Below are 25536 nucleotides of genomic sequence, written 5' to 3' on the forward strand. Positions count from 1 at the left end.
AACGATTATCCTGGCATTGCTTGATATCTTGTCTAAGATAAAGCTTGCTCTGTCTTGAGAATCTCGCCCCATAAATCAGCATACTATGGGTTGGCTTGATTCTGCATGGGTCTGTATATCTGCCTGTGTTGGGTGTGATTGGAGGTGGTAGAGGCCAGTAGCCCTTCTGTTCTCCCAACTCAAGCTCATGATAGCATAACTGAGTTAATACCCTTCAGAACAGGGCAATAACATACATAGCTGCAACAATTGACACAGATGACTTACTTTAATACGGATTTGACAGTCCAGACTAGATAGAGAGGCACCTAAGCAGCCCTCTATTCCCCAACACATCGATGACAGGGGAGAGAGTGATTGTAGTAAAAGGGAGGGGCAGCATTTTTTCAATTTTTGCCTAGGGTGGCAAAACACCTAGAAACGGCCCTGCAGGAGATGGGTCTTATTACAAATGACGGACCCTGGCTCATCCCCGGCCATGTGTACCAACCCACGAGTGTCTGACCCGCTGACCTCCAACCTACCTCCCCACAAACCGGATTGTATCGATGAAGAGAAAAGACAGGCCTGGAGCTGTGCGAGGGCAGGGAGGGGGTCCCACATTCCGGCGGGAACATTTGCTTAACAAGGAGCACAGCGCTGCCAAGCAGGGAGAGGACAGAGGCCTGCACCGAGGAGGCAGCCAAGGTCTGTACTAGGGAGGCAGCGGGCCTGGACCGAGGAGGCAACCGGGGCCTGGACTGACGCACAGCGCTGCCTGGCCTGGTAGAGGTTGCGGCCGGCCCATAGGGACCAGCGCAAGAAGTTTGGAGCGGACGAGCCCTGGAGGGGGTCCAGAGAGAGGATTTCAAGCAACTCACAGCCCCCAACGCTTGAGGAGGGAAGAGACGTATAGGGAAGAGAGGACGGATAGGAGGTGAATAGAGGAGCCAAGGGAAGAAGGGAGGAGAGCGAGTGCGGTGGGCAAGGTAACAGGAGTGAGGAAGGAAAGGAAGACGGGAAACAGAGGCAGGGAAACGAGGCAGAGGAGGAGCAACGAGCAGAGGAGCTTGAAACAAGGACAGGGGATGAGAAAGCAGTTGTCTGATGTAGACTTTTCTCTTCGCCTGCTTTCCTTCTGCAGTAAAAGGTTTGTTATCTTTTTGGGGCCATGTTGGACCCCATATAGTTAAGAAACCTTTTACGGCAGAAGGAGGTCGGACGAGCCCGTCCAAGTGGCCCTCCAACAAAGAGAAAAGTGTACGTCACACTAACCTCTTTCCCAATGGCTGGCCTCCGTTTAGCATAAACGGTAATGCAGGCCAATGGGAAAGAGGGGCGGGGCTTAAAGCCAGCTAGTGTAAGCTACCAAAAAACATAACATTTCGCGAGCGAGACTGCGCACGTGCGCAGTCCACGCAGCTCGACCTAAAAAGGCAAGGCGCCAGGACACGACCCTGCCTGACCCCCTTCCTAATGGGAAAAGCTTTAGTGCACTTCCCATCCACACCATACCGGACCCCGGCTGAGGCACCGCTGTACAATTGCTGCAGGAAAGTTACAATATTGCGGTCCACCCCCATGGCTACAAGGACCTCCCACAGTTTACCATGTCTCACCGAGTCAAAGGCCGCTGTGAGGTCCGCAAAGGCTAGATATACTCTTCCCTTATTTGCTCCTGTGTATTTGCCAATTATAATTGCTACATTTAGATTCGGTTCTATAGTCACTAATCCTTCCCGGAAACCATATTGTAGGCCAGACAAGACCTTAGTGTCTTCCGCCCAGTCTTGCAGACGTTCCAGGACAACAAGTAACACCACTTTGACCATTGAATCCAACAAGGAAACTGGTCTGTAACATCCTGGATTTTGACGATCCCCTTCTTGAAGATAGGGATTATTGTGGATTCTGCCCAGGCCTTTGGTAATAGCGTCCTAGCACTATAATTAATTACCTCAGTTACTAAGGGACCCCAGAGTTGGACGTTAGATTTAAACAGGTCAACTGGGACTCCATCGGGTCCCGGGTTATTACCCACTGGCTCTGAGAGAGGGCTCTGTTGACTTCATCCAAGGTGACTTGCAAGACCTTCTTTGCCTGAGAAATTGAGACGGTAGAGGTCAAGTACAAATCAGAGTCATCTTGGCCTTTATACACATTAGAGAAAAAGTTACCCCATGCATCTACTAAGATTACAATCTCGATTGATGGTCTCTATCCCAAAGAGAGAAACGGAGATCTAACTACACTCAAAAATGCCATGTTATTTTTCTGGCAGGCTGCGGTTTGCAGTGTTTCCCATGCCTCGTCTCTCAGACAGCGTTTTCGCTCATCGATAGCCCTCCTATACTCTACTCTTGCCAATCTGACCTTTGACAGAGATCTGGGCTGCCTATGTAGCTAAAATTTTAAGTTTGAATGCGCTTGTGTACATTTTCTGTCAAACCACCTTTGATCTTTTCATTTGTTACAGGTTTGCACCCGGAGTAAGTTCCTTACCTCCTTTGATAAGTCGAGAAAGGATTGTACAATGCTTTCACTAAGAGAGAGCTAATTCAGACAAATAACAATGGCGGGATTGCTATTAGAAATTAACTGCTTCATCAGCCAGTCAGGGCCCACATTTGACCACCGAAGTGAGTAGCCATTGGCTTTTTTCAAGTCTAGATGGCCTTTAGTTGGATTTCTGTTTTTAAGCTTATTAGGACAAAGCATAGTCTGGGCAGTCTTTAAACAAAGTGGGAAGTGGTCGCTCAAAGAAAACTCTCCCAACTTAAAAGTAAGCACCCTGGATGCGTAAATCCGAGAAAATAGCATTAAATCGATGGTGGATGCGAGACCTTTGCCATTAAAGGTATGGGACATAGGTTCAGGGGTAGTTAAGAGATCATTTGCATTCCCCAAATCATACAGATGTAAGAGTTCATTAAAAAGTTCCCCCACCCTTGAATGGCAGAAGTGGGTAATTTGCTCCCCTTCCTCACAGGGAAGCCACACATTCTAATATCGGGGAGATTACAAATCGCACAATTAAAATCCCCCAGCACAATAATGAAACAATCTTTAGAGCCCGAACGTGAATAGTCAAGAATTAGGTAAACCAATCAAACGCCACTCTTGAATTCACAAGCATTTATCAATATGTAAGTGAGCATCTCATTTTCAATCATGTCAGTTGCGGCAGGGAACTCCATCAATGCAAGCATCCCCCTCCCCCACTGCCTTGGCATCCAGACTGCAGGGAGGAAGATATTCATTATTGCTGATATTCTCTCCCTAAAGTGAAAGTTTGAACTTTTATGACTTGACATCTGCCCTTACAATATGTGTCTTGTGGAAATCTTTAAAGGACCATGTAAATCATTATTCACAAGAGCGAAAAGTGGTGGGAAAACAGTTAAGGTTGGTCTGCAAGAGCCGGTGAGAGAATCCAGAAGGTTTTTAATAACAAGGTTCAGCCTAAAAGTCATGTTAAAGCCTAGATCAATCAGTGGAGGCTGGCACAGGTGCAAGTGGTGAGGTGTGGTGAGGTGGGGTGAGGTGGGGTGGGGGGTGTACGTCCACAAATGATGGGATAGGTAAAATTAAATAAATAAATAAAACCACTTACCTTGCACTCGCTGCATCGCCGACTTGGTAAGTGGTTCATTTATTTTTTTATTCCATTTTTCCTATCCCGTTGTCTGTCGACTTACACCCTTTCACCCTGCCCCACTGCTCTTACATGTGCCAGCAGTCACTGAGAGCAATTACTTTTCTATGGTTTTCCTTGGTAGATTGTAATATTAATTTGCATTTCTTTATTATTTGTTGATCAGTACTGATTATAATAATTCCATTAATGAATTTTATATATCAATAAGATGCAATTGCAGTTACTGCATAGTACTGCTTGAATGAAACCTGATGTATGATTAGTATTAAAGAACCAGGACCAGCACCCCGCTTATCCTTCAGACAAGCTCACCATCTCTGGTGGTTCTCACCACACCTGCAACCAGGACACCAACAAACTTCTAAGAAGTGCAGAAAAGAAAAACTAAGACAGCAGGGGCTAGATGTAGGTAATAGCAAATTACCGAATGATAAATACCGAATTTTACCGATTCTGTATTTAGTAATTGCTATGTAGGAAAAAAATTACCGAATCAGTATTTGCCATGATTCCTATGGGCCTTGAAGCCCATAGGATTCAATAGCAAATACCGATTCGGCAATTACCGAATCAGTAAAAATACCGAATTTCCAAGGGGGACAGGGTGTCACTTTGACACCCTGTTGCACCCCTGTTTCTGGCTTGTGTGCCATGTGGCACACATATATGCCCTAAGGGCATGTATGCCCTTAGGGCATGTATGTGTGCCACATGGCACAGGTGTACATGCACAGATGTGCATGTACACAGAAATTCGTAATTTACCACCCAATACTATTGGGTGGTAAATAACAAATTTCTAAGGGCCTGTGGCACTGTAAACTGTGCCACCTACATATTGAATTACAGAATCGGTATATTTACCGATTCGGTATTTTACCGAATCGGTAAATTTACAGAATCGGTAAATATACTGATTCTGTAATTTTCTAGCCCCCTACATTACAATACCCAAATATCGGTCGGTAACGGCCGAAATCGGCCGTTTCCGACCGGTATTTGGGCTCCTATATCTGGCCCCAGGTCTTTTCCTTCTATGTATCCAAGATCTAGAACACCATCCTCATATGCTTCAGGACTTCTCCAATGCTGCTCAACTTTAAGAAAGTGTTGTAGATGAGCTTCTTTAGAGAACCCTACATCACAATGCTTTAACAGTCCCCAAACCAGCTACCTCTATCACTCATTCACATTATGATCATCTTTGAGCCTGTAAATTGCTATACTACCTTTGGCTGGGCTCATGCTATATACATACCACATTCACACATACATCTAGAGAGAGCACCAGTTCCCACATGGATGTCTCTTGGACTTTGGTGTCAACATACATATCATCACCCATGTTCATTGATTTTGGAAATAAGTGCCCAGTAACAAGCAAGGAGGATCTCTGAGAGAATAAAGCACAGGGTATGTTTGCACTTATATACACAGCTTAACTTACTAAGTGACATTTTTGGGGGAAACAGTAAAACAAGATAGGACTATCCCATTGTAGTGAAAGAGCTTTTGTGACTTTGGCACCCTATGATGACCTGTCAAACAACAAAAGAATGTGTCCAACAAAGGTAGCAAAATTTGGAAAAATCACTCAGATTTGCTAAAAGAACCCTCACTCACCAACCTAGTTGGTGACATGCTTCATCATAAGGGTCCACCAGAGATGCCTACTGCATCTCTGGTGTGCTACAACGCCTGATTACAGTGGAGCAGGATGTTTCTTATGATGACCTTTAACCACCACAATTTTGACTGACTTTAGTGTGTTATCTTACCCTAGTCTTAAAGTTGGAAGGTCCTGCATGTGTCTGCTTCTCTTCTGTCCTGTAATCTTGCTGTCTTTCAGTGGGAGCTGTCACGGAGAGGAACGGTCTTTCCAGGAGCAAATGGTGTGGGATGTGCATTTGAAGGCGTGAGTGTAGCGATTACGCTTTGGGAGACAATAAGACAGGCACGCACACACCCTAAATCTTTTCCTTGTATGCTAATACCCCGGTGTAAATGGAGCAGAAGCCCGCAGCACTACCTTTCCCAGCAGGCAGTGGGGCACTACAGAAATAAATGTTGTTGGTAGCAAGGCCTCAACTTAAGTACCTCCTCTTCCTGGAAATAGTGCTTGACAATCTTGGACTTGGGCTCCAACTTAGGCGGAAGATAATTTCCCCGCTGGAATGATGCCTGAGAAACTTCTGCGTCTCTTTCTTTTCGAGGATTATTGCTCTACATGTACACAACGGGTGCTGTACTTTAACCCGTCTCCTTGGCCCAGCCTGCCATTACGGGGAGTAAGTCAGGTAAACATTCAGGGAGGAGCGCTGGAGCGCTTCCCTCCCAAACCGCAACTTTGCTTTACCCTTCCTCGCAGTGCGCTGTGTTTTTTAACAGCGTACACCGCAAGGCACATTTCTGCAGTCAAGGAACTGCGCCTGTGTGCTGGGTGTTACGTTTATCGCTCCATTGCCAGCTGATTTGCATTCCCGCTATATGAGTTGCGGTGGCTGACTTTGCTGTTGACTCTTGCTGTGTATTTAACAGCACATGTTCAGTAAGCCACTGTATAGCATTTTTTCTTTCTGTGATTATTCGAACAGCAAAAAGGAGCTCTCTACAGACCTGGATGTTTTGGATTTGGTTCTCCTTTTATTTTGTTTGCATTGAAGCTTGTAAGAACCGGGTTGTCTCCCTGTTTTATTCCCATATTTGGTGGACCTACAGGAGGATTAATGTTTCCACATATGTTTACCAAGAAGGTCGCTGCAGGGCTCCTGGTGAGTGTGTGAATTAGTTAATATTCAAGTGAGCCTGTATGTGTTTGATCTGTGGTGCAAATTATACCTCTTTGTTCTCTCTTCAGAAAACGAGCGATATCTGCAGCACAGTTTGTTATTTGATCCCTTCCCCCTTCCTCTTGCAGCAGTGTTTCTATTACTCTGTTGGGGGTTGCGTTCAGGGGAATCGGGAGACTCCTCAACTAGTCATCGTACCCGCTGGCCGCTGCGAAAAGGTTAGTTTTCTTGTCCTACTGACAACCTGACAGTGAGAGGGAGAGAGAGAGGTGTGGAATGTACTTTTTAGTCTCGAAGTGCAGTATTGTGGGTGGTGGTGAACATATGTGCTTGGTGTTGTACGTTGAGGAATGAAGTATGCGATGCTATAAGCAGTTGTGCAGAAATGTGTATTGTATTGCGCATTGGTGAGAATTATTATTATTATTATTTTTTTTTTTTTTTATTAGAAATCCTCAAATATACCATTACAGGAGATTACAAGCACAGACCAATAATCATCGACAACAGCATACGAGGATATAAGGCCTCGCGCAGCGAGGGAAACATTACAGCATTGGTCAATGTAGACTTATATGAAGGATCAATAAATGGATATGTCCACAATGTTCCAGGAGTTGGGAGGATTTCCTTTTATAATAGGATTCGAGGATATTATAGCGTGCAATTTTATGAAACAAAAGAAGAAATCGGAGCTAATCTCGGAGCAGGAGAGCAGTCATCATTAAAGGAGCACATAGCGGGAAGCATGATAAAGGAAGCATTCACCGAGACGCAGTGTCCCACCAGCAAGAAACTAGGACCAACAGCTAAGTCACATGAAAACACAGTACAGTAACCCCCCAATAACACTGGACCCCGATCCCAAAGTAAGCAAGAAGATATATAGGAGTAGAAAAGAAACAGAGTAAGAGAAGAAAAAGAAAGAGGGCCATAGAAACAAAGAAGGAACACAAAACACATCCCATCCCCCAACCCCCCACCCTGCATACCAGCGGAAGGCCACGGCCCACCCCCCCCATAGGCATGCCTGTCGCCCCAAGAGCCCCAAAAGCGGGAAATAACGGAGGAGGGCCGTAGCTCCAGCCCCAGACTCACCCCCAGCCTCCCCCACCCCCAAAAAGCGGAAATCCACTAAGAAGGAGCGTGGGCATTAGTATATGGTCATCCCAGCCGTACAAAGTCTCCAGTTCAAACAATGTTCCGTTTCAGCACCGAGATCACTTAGGAGATGTCGAAGCAGCGGTCAGCCCTGACCAGTCCGGGAAAAAGTCAGCATTCCTCCCAATCCGTGCACAAAGAGTCGCAGTAAACCAAAAGTACCAGTTGGGGCCACATAGTTCCACAACAATGACCACAGTAATAACAAAGGAGCTTTTCTCCAGGGCATACCAACATTCCACGGTGGTGTAGGGCGCCCGTGATCAGGAAGCAGTTGAGCTGGTAGAAGATCAAAGAGGGTAGCAGACGCATCGTCCCAGATATTATGTTCCCTAGTCCCTTCATCCAGCGGCTCACACTCCTGGGAGTCAACTACTGCGGTAGCCGAGGACAAGGTGGGCATACACTCCTTGCTGCATGCGTCTGTGACCAGGTGCGCCATAACAGGAGAAGGTACCAGCTGCGCGGGGCGTACATCCGTCCGCAGACCTTTCAGGGCATTGTGCAGATCATTGATGGCCAACCAAACATCTTTCACCGTAGGCGCCATTTCACCCTAGGCAGTCAATCGGGACCTCGGGACTCAAGGAACAAAGAAAGAGCCGCCTCAGTAGCAGTTCGGCTCAAACAAAGAACGTGCAGTTCGTAAAGGAGTTGCGGAGAGTCACACTCAAGCCCCGTTCAACCACAGCGGCACACACCTCTTACCGCAATTCGGTTGTAATCTGGCCCGGGCAATAGATTCTGCCTCGCAGCGTACTGTCCCCGAAGTCAGGAATACCAGCCATAAACTTGAAGAAGCAGTTAGTAGGTCCGACGCTGCAAGCGCACTCGATGCCTGCGGCAGAGGCGGTTTCGGTTTCACCTTCGGGGCTACGGACTATCATGGCCGATCGGGCCGTTGTTTATCGCCTGCGAGGCAGCCATGGCGCAACCCGAGGTCCCGGCTCATCCGGACTGAAGGCCGGAGACTTCAGGACGACGATGCTCAGCCATCCTGGACGGTGCGTGGACCGGAGTCACACGGTCGGGCTCCGCCGCTGCTCCTCTGCACGGGGCCGCGGCTGGGGTGCAGGATCATGGGCAGGATATCAAGGGAGTCGAGGGTGAGCGGCGGAGCTGGGCGTCCGCGCGGCCATCTTGGCCGCCGTCCTGGCTCCTCCCTTGGTGAGAATTATTAAGGTCTTACTTTTGGCTTTGACATGGCCTCCTGCCATCTTGCTTCCTCAATTTGCCTTGCTTTAGTTCTTCTGTGTGCACAGTGGTGCTTGAAAGTCGTTTGGGTTATGAGAATTATAGGTACTTACTATTGTCTTTGACATGGCCTCATGTCTTCTTGTTTCCTGACTTTGTCTTGCTTCTGCATGCACAGTGGTGCTTGCAAGTTGTTTGGGTTATGAGAATTATAGGTGCTTACTGTGGGCTTTGACATGACCTCATTTCTTCTTATTTTCTGACTTGTCTTGCTTCTGCGTGCACAGCAGTGCTTGCGACTCATATTCAAGGCCTTTCTGCTCCTCACTTGTTTTTCGCACCTCACTGACAAGAGTGAACTCGATATTATCTGTAGAATGTACAACTCTGTCTCAGAGTCAAAATACAGGGGCTTGGTCAGCCACCGTCTTGGCCTTGACGCAGACTGGTACCAGCCAGCTTGTTTTTTTCCAATGAGAAAGGGGCAGGGTTTTCTAGAAGCTTTGTCCCACGTTGAAAATTGGTATTAAAGCTGGGAGCTTTTGTGGGCCAGGTGCAAGTTCACTAGAGAATAGACGTATTGCTGTGGAAAGGTGACAGAACTTGGGTCCTGACTGAAACTCCTTCCTGGGCTGTGGAAAGAACTTTCCGAGCTGGAGTTGGCAAGGATGCTGCAAATTCAGTCTGTGAGGTGTTTCTAACCATTTCCATTCTATTCTATTCTATTCTATTCTATTCTATTCTATTCTATTCTTTGCTATTTGTACATACTGCATTCTATTTTGACTGTTTATTTTAATTGTACTTTTGATATATGAGAGTCTGCCATGACTGATATATCGGCCTGCCTTTTTAAAATGTTGCATTAATAAACTTGTGTGTGTTACTTTACATACATTTGGATTTGGTTTCTTACCTCGCCTTAAGGAAGTGCTGGGTCTTGCCTTGCCTTTTGGGAGTGTCGGGTTAGGGTGTGTCCTTTTAGCGAAAAGCACATTCATTACACACATGAATCACGATACCCTTGTTTAATGGTTCTAGAAATATGTTCGGGACAATAGTAACGAATGAACTGATGGCACCGATTGTCGCTGAGAGATCCAGTGATTGCAGTGGCATGCTTGGCCGCTACTTTGGGTTGTTATAAGCTCCTCTCTAATACTTAATAGAGTGTTTTTAGTCTGCCAGCAAGGCCAGGAATCTGACTGGTAGACTCTGAGAAGGACATTTGTCAACAGCTGGGAATAGTTCAGAAGTATCAGTGTTTCCAATGATTCCCCAATGTAGAAATTGACCCAATAAAGAGCTATACTTATAGAGTATCTCAGGATCTGCATTTGATTATATTTAAATTGAAATCAAGAAGCATGTGTTAGCTTCTAAGGGACAATACCATTTGACAGAGGGCACACTGATGATCTTGAGCGAGCCAACATGGAAAGTCTTATGTCGGTAAACGCCACTTTGTAGACCATAACACATTAAGGGTTGTTATAAGCATGGTGATTTCCAAAACATGAGGACATAACCCGAAAAGCTTGTGGCACAATCACTTTTGCCTTGATCAAATGTGCTTGGGGTACCAAATGAGGTGATGTTTTCTTGGGCAATTTTCCCAAGGGGTAAATATTACTACAGAGGTAAAGCATCTATTTGTCATCACTTTCTGGAATAGTCTTGTATACTACATTTTTATATGGCATTTCCTTGACGTGGGAGAAAAAATTCGTTGAGCTGCAGTGCATTGTCATAGTACAGTCTGAAATGTTATGTGAGACTCCTCTTGAAAATGGCTGCTAGGATAACAGGATTATAACTTTGCTAATTCTTCAAGAACTTCACTCTGAAACTGGAATTTCAACTCACTAACCTGCTCCTTGTCTGTGTCCCATAATTGCAGGATTTTGAACAGCTTGACCAGGTACCCCATGAGTAGCGTTCACAAAAACAGGATTCACTGGTAGAAATTAGACTGCTTAACAGGACACAAAACAAGAAACGCCAGATGTGATCCATAGGACTGCAGGAGAGTTTCACTCTGGAAAAAACTAAGATAAAGGATACAGTCAGTGTCCAGAGTTAGCCTACAACAAATTGTATTGATTACAACACTATAAGCATAGCCACAAGGTTTCATACTGGGGGCATACATGAACAAGACATCTTTGTTATAGTATTATTACAAAGAAAGCATTGAGGATCAGAGTTGCTAGAATATGTACATGCATATCTTCTAAGTTCTTATTCCACATATCACAGGGAGGAGACACTGCATGGCAGAAGAGGAAGAATTGTAATCCACACACTGTACATAGTAACACAATAGCTAGTTTTAGTGCTCTGTTGCTATCTCAAGTATAGTCACAGCATTTCATGTTGGTTAGGGGGAATAACCCATTCTAGGCATAATGAGGAGCTGTGGAGGAGTATGCAAAGGCATTGTTGAATATTGTCCTTTTACGTATTAATGAATCAGGGTTAATTTCTTCCCATAATGAGCAAGCCGATCTCTATTGGTCACGTCAATTTCTCCACTGAAAGGTATACCAAATTTTAGTCTACCACAAACCCACATATGGGAAGTTTGGGGTTCAGTAAAAATTGAAAGATCAATTTATTAGTCATCAAGTATAGAGTATAAAGCCTTCCTTCATTAACATTCCCACGTAGAACTGTAAGTGGATTTAGCGATAGTTCAATATTGGTAATATGTTTGCTAAGGGGTAGGACTTAATTTCAGAACCTTCAGATGTGATCACACATACATTACATGTGGAGATACGATCCGACCTGCCACAGCCCTTTTAAGACAGATCCGAGATGCCAAACAACACCTTCAATCTCACTAGTGTGAGGTATCACTTTTGAAGATATGTTGCTCTTTGCCAAATAGTCATTCAGGACCTCTCTCACACCTCTAACTGGAGTTCCTGTCATAATTTCCTAATGTATGTGAGCATCTGATATCGTTGGCCTACTTGTAGTGCACTGACCTTTTCAAGATTCCATCTGTTATGAAGTCTTCCATCATTGTGGCATCTTCCCTGCCTGCAATATGCTTCAGTTTAGCTTGTCAAACACAGTGGAGTAGCTGCAATAGTCTGTATAAATCTTTTGGGCCTAACTTGAAGTCTATTTGCACATTGTCCTCTCATTTTAAGAGTGTCTTTGTCAAATGATTCGCCTAGTTCAGAGGGTTGCATTCTGCTTATTGTAACTATCTTCTATCTGCCATGCTCGGTAGGAAAACTGTAATACATACAACAAGAATCACAGAGGGAGGACAGTTGCTTATCCGTTGGGTTTCCTACTGTCCTATTCCAATATTTTAAAGTGATAGTAGTAGCAAATAGAGGGGATTCATGGTGTTTATGTGTTCTTGGACACAGCCATAAGTGGTCTTCAGAGTACTTAGTACACTTCCTTTTCCAGCTTATACCACAGTCTTTCGAATGCTGAGGAGGACCATGCCTGCCCATTACAGAGTGTCCTAAAGAGTACAGATTTGGCCATAATGTAGGTTTAGTTGTTCCAAATAAATGCCAAAGTTTATTTCAGATAGCTTTTAAAGTCATTGCTGGAAATTAGAGTGCGAGGTCACTGGTCCCATGGAGTCGGCAGGCATGAAAATAATTTTTATATATTTGGTTTTACCGATCCAATATATTACCAGATTTCCCCACCTACAGGTTTCTTTGACCAAAACATCTACACAGTGGCGGAATCTTATTGTCATAGATGGAGTAAAGGCTTGACAGATTATTCAGTCCAAGGTGTTTAATGCCCAACTGTGCTCCACCAAACCCCATTCCCTTAGACTTTTGATAACAAGGATTTTCCTAGCTTGAGTGAAGAGGAAATCTAAGACTTTCTTAATGAGTATAATTTTAATTTTAACATCCCTATTGACTGATCTTGGGCAGCAGCATTAAGGTGTGATGACATAAAGGCTTATTTTGTCACCAAGCCTACAACATAGTATCTCCAGTAGCACACACTGTCTCTTTTTGCTGACTACAGGGAAAAGAAAAAGCTAGAGACAGACCACTCAGAAACTAGAACAGGACGTCTAAGGGAAGGCCTGTATCTTCAGTGGCACAGTGGGTGAGAAACGATGGGTTGAAATGCTATTCCAAGTGACTGGCAGGGGTTAGACTATTTGCAAGCATTATTTCCATCACCTGTTGGTTATTTGATATTATGCTGTAATTGGCCAAAGGTATGCTAATAAGTGGGTTCCTTGCTCGCTGCGCCACAGGATCTAAGCTATGCTTCACTGACAAGGCATATGAAGGCTAAAACAGTCTTGTGGACCCTTCTGGGTGACACCTTTCCTGGCAGTTTGGGATAGACTGTTTCCATGAGGAGCAGGGTCATACATATTTGTATAAGGTCGGTCTCTGTTTAGAGTTGCACAGTGGGAGAAAAATGATGTGAGAAAAATGATGGGTTGGAATGCCACCCCGAGCAATTGCCTGTGGTTAATAAATTCCGTCCATCACCATTTGTTGCTTGAGGCTACACCTTAAGTGGCTTAGGGCATACCCAGATATGTGGCCCTTGCTGGCTGAAAACACATGATCCAAGCTATACCTCAATGTCTATGCCTAATAGGACTGAAACTGGTCTGGGGTTGCCCATGGTTCTTTCTGGAAAGGGCTCACCTAGCAATTTGGGTTGAATGGTTTCAACGAGGATCAGGGTCAATGCTAATTACATATGGCAGGGCTCTGTCTAGAATGTCCAGTGGGTAAATAACAATGGGTTGGAATGCTGAGCATTTATCAATGATTAGACTATTGATAAGCATTCCTAACACAACCTGTTGTTTGTCTTTTAGATCAAGCATAACTAACCAGCAACCAGAAAGGAGAGTGTCAGGTAGGAGATAGATATCTTCTATCTTTAAGTGATGATGAACTACCTGCTGGTTGAAGAAGCAAACATTTATAACAGGCCTTAGGTCCTTTTCCTACTTGTGAACAAGAAAGATAGAGCTTACAAATCCACCTTCAGCTGGAGCAGGATGATAACAATGGTATGAAACACATCTGAAATCTCTTGGTGCCCCCTCACCAGCCCTTGACCTACCAGTGCCACCTTATCAAAACATCATTAGATTATATAGACCAAGTAGACCGGGTGGAGGTATCGCTTGCATTCTCAAAAACGATATCGCAGTGAAATAATCTCATAAAATGGACATATCCTCATGCGAATACATTTTCATTGACATTTTGAGCAGCAACAGTCCAGTGTGCAAACTGCACACAGTCTATCACCCACCAGGTGACAACATCACTTTTATAGAATATATGACTGAAACAATCTCATCCAGGTCAGGACAACAAGGCACCCACATCTTCTTCATAGATATCAACCTATTGTATTGTATTTAGACAGGTCCAGCTAGGCTGGGGCTGCAGTCCTTTGTGATGTATTTTGTGATGTCTTTAGGTTCTAATATTTGATTTCATTGAGTTGTGTCAGATGCGTTGACAGTTGAGAGCCAAGCTGTATCTGGCTACGCTGTGTTTGGGTTTTACCTTTGCCTGAATATATCTACTCGACAAAGGAAACTGTGTTCCGGTATTAATTGCATCACGAAAATTTTGACGACGATTGGGCCATGCGCAGGGCCATTGCAGAAGTAGATATCAACTCAAACAACAAACTCAAGTGTTTGTTAGGTGTACCTGGCCGTCTGGAGGAGCAAACCAATTGTGCTAGCACAGAAAAGGCAAGAAGAGAGAGCAGTGACGTGAGCAGAAAAGAGCAACTACGAAGGTGTGGATCCCGAGATAGTTCCTAGAGCAGTGCGCAAGTGTGCGCAGAAGATTAAGTGGTAGCCGCCTTGCCGAGAAAGGACGACACCATCGACAGAGGTGTGGTAGCGGAAACTGAAGTGTGTGAGCAGCTTCCCTGCTGTGCATGAAGCAAAGGTGAAACTTTGTTTTGCTGAGGCCGGAGCAGCGGCCAGCGGCTGGCACAAGCATATGACAGTGGCATCCGAAGTGCGTAGGGAAGAGAACCACACTCGGGACTCAAAGGAAGGCCCCAAACTGTGAGGCAATACGAATGCATTGCAGAGGAGCCTGCAAGTCCGTCCACACGGTAAGCGCTGCGCTGGAATTAAGCCTGGGGGTGTGCTCGAAGAGAAGCAAAGTGCACTCGTCACATGATGTAGGCTGCCAACGGTGAAGCAGCACAAGAGCACTGCTGAGGAGCCTGCGCATCCGTTAACACGGTAAGCACTGCTCAACAATTGAGCCTGGGAGCAAATGAGTGGGTTAGACGATGCTCAAGGGGCGTGGCTAGCGCCCGAGGAAGATGGCGGCTTTCCCGTAACTTGCCTGGGGAGGCGAGGCAGTCTGAGGGATTTTCCTGCGTCAGCCGTCTCATAATTCACCACTAAATGAAGAACTGACAACCGGAACACTGGCGCTACAAGGTGATAGCTTTTAAAATCTGTTCAGGCGTAAAAAGTCTTATTTTTCTTCATCACGCCTTCCCCGCTGCTCTGGTAATCGTCACCGTCACCTCAGTGCTTCTCACGTGTGAGGAAACGGCTTTCACAGTGCTGTTCGTCTTTGCCCTTAAGGTTTTAATTCCTTCACCGGCAAAGTGAAAATTCAGAAACAAAGTCTGTCACATGAAGGCTAACTAATTGATTTAAGTCCTGGCTGTGTTTTACGGCGCGCAGTGCCCCATTTCTGCTCCTCGTTACACTCTGAACCAGCTCAACAAAAACATTTCATTTTACAGCTGGCAGTGTGAGGAAATTCACTTCCATAACGCGATGTTTCTTTAAAGCCTGCAATGAAGTATTTATGACAGGAAACTCACCAAGCAAAGGTCGGAATTCAGGTCTAAGGCACAAAGTGAATTTTAACTGCATATTAACCCACAACAGTAACCTGCATGCTGTGGAGATTTATTTTGAATGAACATTGTGTCTTTTTAACCCCTTCGAGGCTGATGACGAGCTGGGCTCGTCATGGTGTAGCCTCCTCAAACACTGATGACGAGCCCAGCTCGTCATGTAAAGTGCGTTTTTTAAAAAGTCAGCATATGAGCAGAATCAGAGCAGCGCGCATGTGGTTAAAGTGGCATTGTTTCAATCATTTATTGACTTTTACTTACTGAGAAGAGTTTCTCTTCATTGTGTGCTGAATTTCTTCAACTGCAGAATTGTTTTATTCATTTAATGACTCCGGTTTACTGACTTTGGATATTTCATACTAAATAGGCATGTAGGAAAGTGTTTTTGGTCATTACTTCCAGGCGCTTATATTACAAGATTTTGGATGGGCATTTCTGTAACCATATTTCTATGTTGCTAAAATATGCTTGTGGAATTATCTGCATCTCTTCAGTATGTTTCACAATAGAAGTCATATGGAAAAATGATATGGACATTACTTTCATGCGCTTGTACTAACAGGTTTTGGATGGGCATTTCTGCAACCTTGTTCCTGTGTCATTGAAATGGTCGCCTGTTTTTCCATTCACTCCTTGTAAGGAGCCTGATTTCATTGATGCTCTGGTACTTTCTTCTTTGCTCTATTTTACTCAGCTGATACCTTCTGCACAGCACTGCTTCTTATTATTCCCCTATATTGGGTCTTACTTATGGGTAAATTGCTCAAGGAGTCTTGTCATGCTAAAACCACTGCTCGTAAGTTCCTGATCCACACAGGCTCACGATATCAGTGTTTATCCATGGCTGATTCAAATACCTCCTCTTCTCAATTCGCTTCTCCTACGAAGACCTCTTCACCAGCAAACACGCCCACTACTCTTAGTGGTAAAGCTTCCTCCAAGAGACTAAAGAAGGACCCACCTTCTCCTCCTCCTTCATCAACCTCTTCAGTCACCATGGATTTACTCCTTGAGGAAATCAGGGCTCTACGCCCCTTTGTTGAAGAAACTACTACCACTCTCCAGGAAACCACTTCTACTCTTCAAGAACTTTCTAACAAATGGTTAACTGTGGAAGGTCGTGTCACAACGTTGGAACAAAATGTGGACTCCTTAAATGCCTCTGCCTCCAAGGTGGACTCCCTCTACTCTCAAGTCTCCAGCCTGCACAAACAAATTGAAAATTTGGAAAATAGAAATCGTCGCAACAACCTTCGCATTTATGGCCTAGTGGAAAATTCAGAGGGATCGGATCCAATTTCTTTCTTTAAGTCCTTCTTGCCTAAACTTTTGAAGCTTCCAGAAAGTCCTCCACTGAACATCCAGAGAGCGCATCAACTGGTTTCTTTGCCACATCATACATCTGCTCCTTCAATGAGTAAGCCCAGAGGGATGATTCTTTACTTCTTGAATACACAGACTTATTAAAAGTCCTGGCAGCCGCTAGGGCACTGAAGAAGATTACTTGGTCTGGAAATACTTTATTTTTTGTTCAAGACTATGCTAAATCAACTGCAGATCGTCGTAAGGAGTTTTTGGCACTGAGACCCCAGTTACGCTCCATCGGTGCCAGATATGGCCTATATCATCAATGCCTCTTTAGAGTTACAGTCAACAATAAAACTACTTCTTATGAAGATCCACTGAAACTCAAGAGCTTTCTTTACTCCTTCAATGCTGACTCCATGGATACCGCTTCTTCATCTGCTGTTCCGTAATATATCTTAGCCTTTGTTACACTTTTGCCATCTGCATATGTGTTCTTCGCTTTGTTCTAAGATGTGCATTTTTATTTCTTCCTTATCTCTTTATTGTACTTGCAGTTTTAATCTTCTTGGCTCCCTCTTCCTCTTCTGTTTTCTATTTCTTCATCTCCTCTCCCTGGGATTTTTCCTTCTCTCTTTGCTTTCCAATTATACTTTTTCTAGTTACTTGTTTTCTTTCATATGATTAACATGTTTCTTCTTTTCACAGGTTGTCTACCCACTACTCCTTCCTCTCCTATGTTCATTAGTGGCTCGTTAGTGCTGTTTCCCTCCTCGCCTCGCTTCTCCTCCGTGAGTTCGGATGAGCGTCATTCCCTCATATGGCCTCCCACCCTCCCTCCCTCCGTTTGACCTACAGTTTATGTAAGTTTTTACTTCTTTCTTTGTCTGTCCTTTTTGTGTTCTATCTTGTTTTCTTCAATGGTCCTTCCTCTCTTCTTTTTTCTTTTCTTGCCCTTTCTACACTTTTCTCTCTTTTTGCTTTACTTCTTCCTCTACCTTTTTGCTTTATTTCTTTACTATTTTTTACCTGATCTGTTATTTGTTTCTATGGACGTTCTGTTGTATTGTATGCTTTACATGTTATTGTACTATTTTATCTTGTTGCATTCAGAGTTACCTCGTGGAATGTTAAAGGATTAAATAATCCTATTAAAAGACAGCAAGTGTTATCTCACCTGTCTAAGCTAAAGACAGATATTGCTATGTTACAAGAGTCTCATCTTTCTGATGTTGAAACTTCTAAATTGACGAGACTCTGGGTTGGTAATGTTTTCTTTTCCCCAGCTCTAGGAAAAAAGAATGGGGTGGTTATCTTAGTTCATAAAAAATTCACAGTTTCTGTTATCCATCTAGAATCAGACTCTGATGGTCGTTGGATACTTATCAAATTACTAATCGATAATGTACCTTTGGTTATTTTTAATGTTTATGCCCCTGTAAATGTTGACAACATTTTTTGGCCATTTATTTCTGATAAGTTGGTTTCCCTTGATGATGATTATATTATTTTCGGTGGTGATTGTAATCAAATCCATGATCCCATTCTTGATAGAAAATCTCCTGTTAAATTTGTTCATTCTAAAATGCATAATCAATTTACCTTGGCCACCCGTCGTAAACCCTTAGATGATATATGGAGACTTTGCCATCCTGATCTCCAAGAATTTAGTTACTTTTCCCCTCCCCACAAGACACAATCCCGTATTGATTATCTTTTTCTCAGTAAATCCTTAACACAGTGCACACTTGCTTCAGGAATAGGCTTTATTCTTATCTCTGACCATGCCCCACTTTTTGTTGACTTTGATCTAGTCCCTTTCTCTCCTCCCTCTGGCAGATGGCGTTTTAATAATTCCCTTCTTGCAGACCCTAAATTCTCTGGTCAATTCAGTTCTTTTATTGCTAACTTTTTTGCTGTCAATTCCACCCCGGACTCTTCTCCAACCATGATTTGGGACTCTTTTAAAGCAACCGCTAGAGGTTTTATCATTAATTACATCTCCCAGAAGAAAAAGAAATTCGAGAAACAGTCTTCCCAACTTTTGACTCAAATTAAACAATTAGAACACGCATATTTTCATTCCTACTCGGACGCTTCCTTAAAAGAACTCATTACTGCTAAGGTTGCCTTCAATAAAATATCTACTGACGCTGCTGCTTCTTATCTTTTAAAAAGTAGTGCTCAATATTATGGAGGTCAAAATAAAATTGGTAAGCTTTTAATTAACTATTTGAAAATTCGCCGCGACAGAACTCGGATTTCCTCCATAATTGATCCTTCTGGTATTTCTCACTTTAAGGATGATGACATCTTGCAGGAGTTTGTCTCTTTCTACAAAGATCTCTACACCCCTGAGTCCTCTCCGCTTCCCTCTGATTTATCCTCTTACTTTTATTCCATCCCTCCTCCGTCTTCTTCCCATGTTGATTTTGCTTCACTTGAAGCGGATATATCCCTCCAAGAAATATCCCATGCAGTATCAGTTTTAAAACATGGTAAAGCCCCCAGCCCTGATGGCTTTTCTATTGAATTCTATGATCATTTTTCGAAACTTCTTCTTCCGCACATGCTCGCTTTATTTAACTCATTTACTGCAAATGGCTCTTCCCAAGGTACCTTTCAAGATGCTATGATCTGCCTCATCCCCAAAGACAACAAAGATCCTTCTTTTAGTAAAAATTACCGCCCCATTTCCCTTGTTAATACGGATTATAAGATTTTTGCCAAATTACTTGCCCTGCGTATTGATCCCATTTTACCCGAACTTATAGGTCCTGAACAATCAGGTTTTGTAAAAGGACGTTTGTCCTCTGATAATTCCAGAGTTTTCTTTAATGTCCTTAGTAAAGCTTCTTCCCTTTCCTACCCACTTGCGGCCATCACATTAGATGCCGAAAAGGCCTTTGACAGGATCAGTTGGGACTTTATGTTTCGTGCCCTCACTTGGATTGGCTTCTCACCTAAATTAATCTCCCTCATCTCCCTTTTGTACTCTGGCCCTAGAGCTTCTATTTTTGCTAATGGAAAAATTTTGGATTATTTCTCCCTCTCCAGAGGTGTCCGGCAAGGTTGTCCCTTATCTCCCTTATTGTTTATTGTAGCATTGGAACCTTTTCTTACTAAGCTCCGACTAGATGCCCAAATTACCGGTTTTAACCCTGGTCCCCATCAAGTTAAATTGTCGGTTTATGCAGACGACATTCTTTTTTATTGCTCTAACCCTGAGTCCACTCTTCCTGCCTTTTCACTCCAAGTTGACGCCTTCTCACAGGTTTCGGGATATCGTCTTAACCGTGACAAATATGAAGTTTTACCCCTTAATGTTTTATGTCAACGTCATTATTTTGATCATACGGGTTTCTCTTGGCAGTCAACTAAGGTAAAATATTTAGGATTATGATTTTCCCCTTCCATATCAGACACTTTGAAGGCTAATTTTGATTATATTACAAAGAAATTGAGTGACTTTATTACTAGATGGCATCCCCTCTTTCTTTCATGGTGGGGTCGTTTGGACTCCATCAAAATGATGCTAGCTCCTATAGTTTTATATTTCCTATCCATGATTCCCGTTCGCATACCCTGTTACTATTTTAAGCGGCTAGATTCACTCTTGGTAAAATTTCTTTGGAAAAGTAAACCCCCTCGGATCGCCTTATCCTCTCTTAAAAAAGATAAACAATCTGGAGGTCTTAAATTTCCAGATTTTAAGGCTTACCATTATTCCTGCTCTTCTTCAGTATCTTCAATCTCTTCCTTTTTCCTCTGAGATACCTTCCTCTTATTCTACTATTCGCCCACTTTTGGATTCTTCCCCGTCCGCTTCTCTTTTATACAACTGTCTTATGACTTCGCCTCATCGACTCAAATCAAAGACTGAATTGGCCTGGGAACGGGATTTATCAATATCCTGGCCTATTTCTTTATGGGATAAGCTGTGGTTAAAAATACACAAAACGTCCAGAGCTGCTAATACCACTCAGACTCTTTACTTTTTATATAATCGTTTACTTTTCACTCCACAAAAATTAGCCACCTTTTCCCAAGACCTCTCGCCTAAATGTTGGTCCAGCTCCTGTCCACATGCAGATTTACTTCACATGCTGTTTCATTGCCCCAACATTGCTTCCTTTTGGAAACTGGTCTGGTCTCATTTACATAAGATTTTTGGTTTTACACTTCCTTTCTCCCTTCCCAATGTCCTTTTGGGTTCCCTATCCCCTGATTTACCACTTTCTCCTTCTCACTTTAAGTTGCTTGACCTGTTTTTAGCCGGTGCATTTCATCTCATTACCTCCAATTGGAAAGATTCCACTAAAGTTAGTTATTCTGCTTGGTGGAATGCTATTTGTTTCCATCATAGACTTGATACCAACTATGTTACCCCCGTTTCATTGGCTGTTAAACGAGATATGTTATGGATCCCTCTCACTATCTACCTTTCCAAAACCTCTCCCTCTCCTCAAACTGTTATTGTTAATTACCAAAATCCATCTGATGATGTTCACAAACCACCATGATTTTGCTTATTTCTCTTTTTATTTCGATTTACAAGTTCTGTGCTTATTTATTGCTTGCTGTCTATCACACATTGTTTTATTTACATTCATTATTTGCATACAATGTTACGTTTTATGAATTGTCATGCTCCATTCCCCCTTTTATTTTGTTTTCTTTTTCCCTTCCTTGCTATTTTTTTCATGATTTAGCTATGGGTGTTTATTGATTCCGTTTTATTATACCTCCTTAAATTTCATTTGTATATCTCTTATGCCTCTCATTGATTGACTGTATTACATTTTGTATTTATGCTATGTTTTTGGTTTCAATAAACTTGAACTTAAAAAAAAAAAAAGAAGCTACTCACTCTCGCCTTCTCAATACATTTTTTCCACTGTCAGCTATCTAGCCCTTTTGCCCAGCCTGCTCCATGTAGCAAGTAAGTTGGATGACGCAAGTTGCTGTATTCGCTCATCTATTGCTAGCATGCATTTTCTGAAATTCTGAATCGCTGCTCTGTTTCACGAACTTCATTGGGCTTTTTATGGAAAACAAAACTTGGTTTCCAAAATTCAACTAGTGTGGTTTTAGCGACACAAGCTGTGAAATCAGACAAAACTGATGTACATAGACAGCATTCATTTCCCTTCTTCTCCCACTCCTCTCCCTGTGGGCTCCATAGATACTGTAAATTATTGATCGTATCACCCTGTCAGTAAGAACCCGTACCCTTATGCATATGTACAGCCATTCCAGGCACCATGGCCTCCCTACCCACTAGAATCCCCAGCTCCCCTCCTGCGCGTATCTTGCACTCTCTCTCTCATGTATAGACCACGAAACCCTTTCCCTTTGCACGATCCTGATGTGAAAAGGTAACCCTCCCGCTCGACCCAGGCCTTCCTCATTTCCCTCTCGAAGAAGCATCCTTCGCCTCAGCTGACATAGCCCCCCCCCCCCAGTTGTATCTGACTGCCCCTGTTCTCTCATGTACAGGTCATAAGATCTCTCTCTCTCTCTCTCTCTCTGCGCGACTCTGGCCCTGCATGCACCCTGACCCCCCCCCTCCTTCTCCTCATATGAGCAAGTCATAAACCCTCTTCTTCCGCAAAGCCCTGTCCTTGAGAGTCTCGGCCGCGCCTGACCAGCACCCCCTTCCCTTCCATGAATGCCCCTCTATTGACGAGCCCTCCCTCCGCGCTCGATTGTCCACGTAGGCATGAATACCACTCCTTTGATGACCCCTTCCCCCGAGTTCGGCTGACCACACATGTCCGAGGCCATCGCCTAAGCCAGGAGATACCATTTACTGCCCTTATTGTATGCCTAGCCACCCCACCCCCTGGGCCATGATCAGGCGCACACATCCTACGACACACTCAGCTGCACGATCGCCCTCCCCTCTTATCAGCAGGTCAAGGGTCCCCATTGTGAACGTATGTGGAGTAGGATCATCACGAGGATTATAGGAATGTTTTCCTTTTGCGACATACTGACCTGATTGTATCATCAAATGTTCTGCAATGTATAAAAGCAAGAGTCTCAAGCTCACTTGTTAGAGCACCTCCCGAAAGACACTGTGTTTCGTGTCCGAAATGACTGGCTCTCCTCATGAGAAATAAACTCTGTTCTTGATTCCTGCTCCCAGCGCCCGTCTCTTTATTTTGGTAACTATTCAGAATGGGAACTAAGAGGCGGTTTGCGCCAGCAGCCTGGGCATCGATAGAATTACGGGCTCACTTTCAACAATTGGCGCCCCAACGCGGGGTCCATCAGTGACATAGGGTTCGGTAAGAGAGATCCAGACGAAGAAGTGAACGTCTAAAATGATCGGAGTATACCTGCCTTGAGAGGGCCCTAGCCCGGCTGCCGATCGACAGAACTTCACCAATTCTGAACGGACCTCTCTTGAGTGACCTATTGTCCTGACTGGAATCCCACAGGAATGCTACATGGAGTAAGAGAACGATCGGGCGCTGGAGGAGGGAGTCGAAGAACTGTCCGTATGGTCCGGTCCGGGTAAGATTAAGTAGGGTGTTTTTACGCCTGATTGGTAGGGTGGCTCTGTCCACCTGATTGATTGATTGTTTGTATTGAAAACCGGTATTTGTATACTGGCATTGTTGGTATTGGTTCAGTTAGCTTTGAGGGCTACTTGACATATTGGTTCTCTTTCGAGAACGAGACATTCTCTGTTTGCAAACAGCGGCGAATAGGAACGTCGTCCCTCTTTGCAGATAGAGAAGGGTAGGTAATGCAGACTTTTGTCCCCGTTGTAATCCGTCATGCCTACTTTTCTCCCCACTGAATTGTTTGAAGTCGATTAATAATCGATTGTTGCTCTTTGAGATCTTCCCTGTCTACAAACTGAGACGAGTAGAAATATTCTGTCTTCCTTTTTGGATAGCGAAGGGCAGGTAATGCAGACATTTGTCCCCGTTGTAATCCGTCATGCCTGTTTTTCTCCCCATTGGTTGGTTGGTTGCCTGGACATTGTTGTCTCAGGAATTGTTTCGTTTGAGGTATTTTCTATTTGCAAACAACGTGAAATAGAAACACTCTGTCTAGTCTTTGCAAGTAGAAAAGGGTAGGTTATGCCCCTTTGTGAATTCGTCAGTCCTACCCACTCCCCACTGGTTGGTAATTGTGGGGTAGCTCGCATGGTCCGCCCAGGAGACTACCCTTATGGAGGACATATGCTCTCTACTCATGGGCCATTTAGTAGAAAAATAGACCGACTGGTCCGTCCAGGAGGCTACCCTAGTAAGTGGAAGTACATCACTCGGTCTGTCCAGGATGATACCCTAATGAAGGAATATATGTTCCCCTTTTGATCGATAAATCTCGTTCCACCCCGGACCATTTATTGGAGGGGACTCGTCTGGTCCGTCCAGATGTACCCCCCTAGTGAAAAGGACACATAAAAATATGAAGTGATCACCGTTCCCTACTAACAGAAAGCTTTAGCTCGAAACACGCTAAGGAAGAGAAAGAAAAATAAAAAGAAATCAGGCTAAGTCAGTGACCCCCTGATGAGCTTTTGACTTCACCAAAAATAAGAAACATTAGAAATAATTCGTAATAAGAAATGTAAAATGGCGAAAAGATTCGATAGCAGAACATAGCCACGAGGTAGCTAGGCTTCACTGCCTGTTCCTGTTCCCAACATGTCTGCCTCATTGCCCGCCCCGCCCAAATAACGGCCACATGAAATAGAAACAACTCAATAGGTACCTACCCCCGTTCCGGAAGCTCCCGAAGTGCAACAGGTCCGCGGTTACGCCCATCCGGAAGGCGAGGCCTGGAGGCACGAGGGACTCGCCTGGCCACGGTCAGGAGGAGATGATGTTGGGCAGGCGGTCCAAAGGATGACAAGGACCTCTCCATCTTCTCCCTTCTGCCGCCCTGCAGGCCGCGGGGAGAGAGGGGGCTGTCTTGCCTTGGCCACCGACCACCCCTCTCTCTCACCCGATCCGGCTTTTGCCGAAGGCCGACGCCAAGGCGAGAACGGCGGCGAATCAAGTAGTCCCGCCACATTTCAAATTCGCCGCATGCCATCGCCTGCTGGTCCAGAGCCGAAGCCAAGGCAAGAACGGCGGCGAATCAAGTAGTCCCGCCAGATGCCAAATTCGCCGCCTGCCGCCGCCTGCATAGGTGCAGGCAGTCCCGCTACATTCCACGCTCCCTGGAGAGTTGAAGGTAGTCCCGCCACATGTCGCCAAGGGAAGGGGGGGGCTGTCTTGCCTCAGCCGCCGACCACCCCCCCCCCATCATCAATGGCTGGCACGGCCAATGTCGAAAACGATGGAGCCGGAGAACGGCGCGGGGTCGCTGGAAGGGGGAGGTGGCGCGAACGACCCTCCCCCACCTCCCTCCAGGTGGAGGCTTCCAGCGACACCCCAACACTCTTTGCTTAAAGAGGGTCAACATCAAAAAGAGGTCTTCTGCCCAGGACGGGCACCCGCTCCATATCGCCTCTCCTCGACCTTGAAGATTCTATAAGAGCCGGGGGGCCCCCGACCCTCTGCATGGGTGCCCCCGCCCCCTTCACTGGGAACCACGACA

General features: G+C 44.5%; 1 protein-coding gene across 1 annotated transcript in view; it reads right to left on the reverse strand.

Moving 5' to 3' along the window:
- LOC147726456 (complement component C6-like) overlaps positions 1-25536 on the reverse strand; it is a 563575-nt gene that overhangs the window by 524497 nt on the left and 13542 nt on the right. The window contains exon 2 of the mRNA XM_086960580.1: positions 10652-10829. Coding sequence (XP_086816706.1) covers positions 10652-10797 — 146 coding nt within the window. The 5' untranslated portion in view covers positions 10798-10829. The remainder of the gene's footprint in view (positions 1-10651; positions 10830-25536) is intronic.

The sequence above is a fragment of the Lissotriton vulgaris genome, chromosome 3_1 (genome assembly GCF_964263255.1).
Source record: "Lissotriton vulgaris chromosome 3_1, aLisVul1.2, whole genome shotgun sequence".
Taxonomy (NCBI): Eukaryota; Metazoa; Chordata; class Amphibia; order Caudata; family Salamandridae; genus Lissotriton; species Lissotriton vulgaris.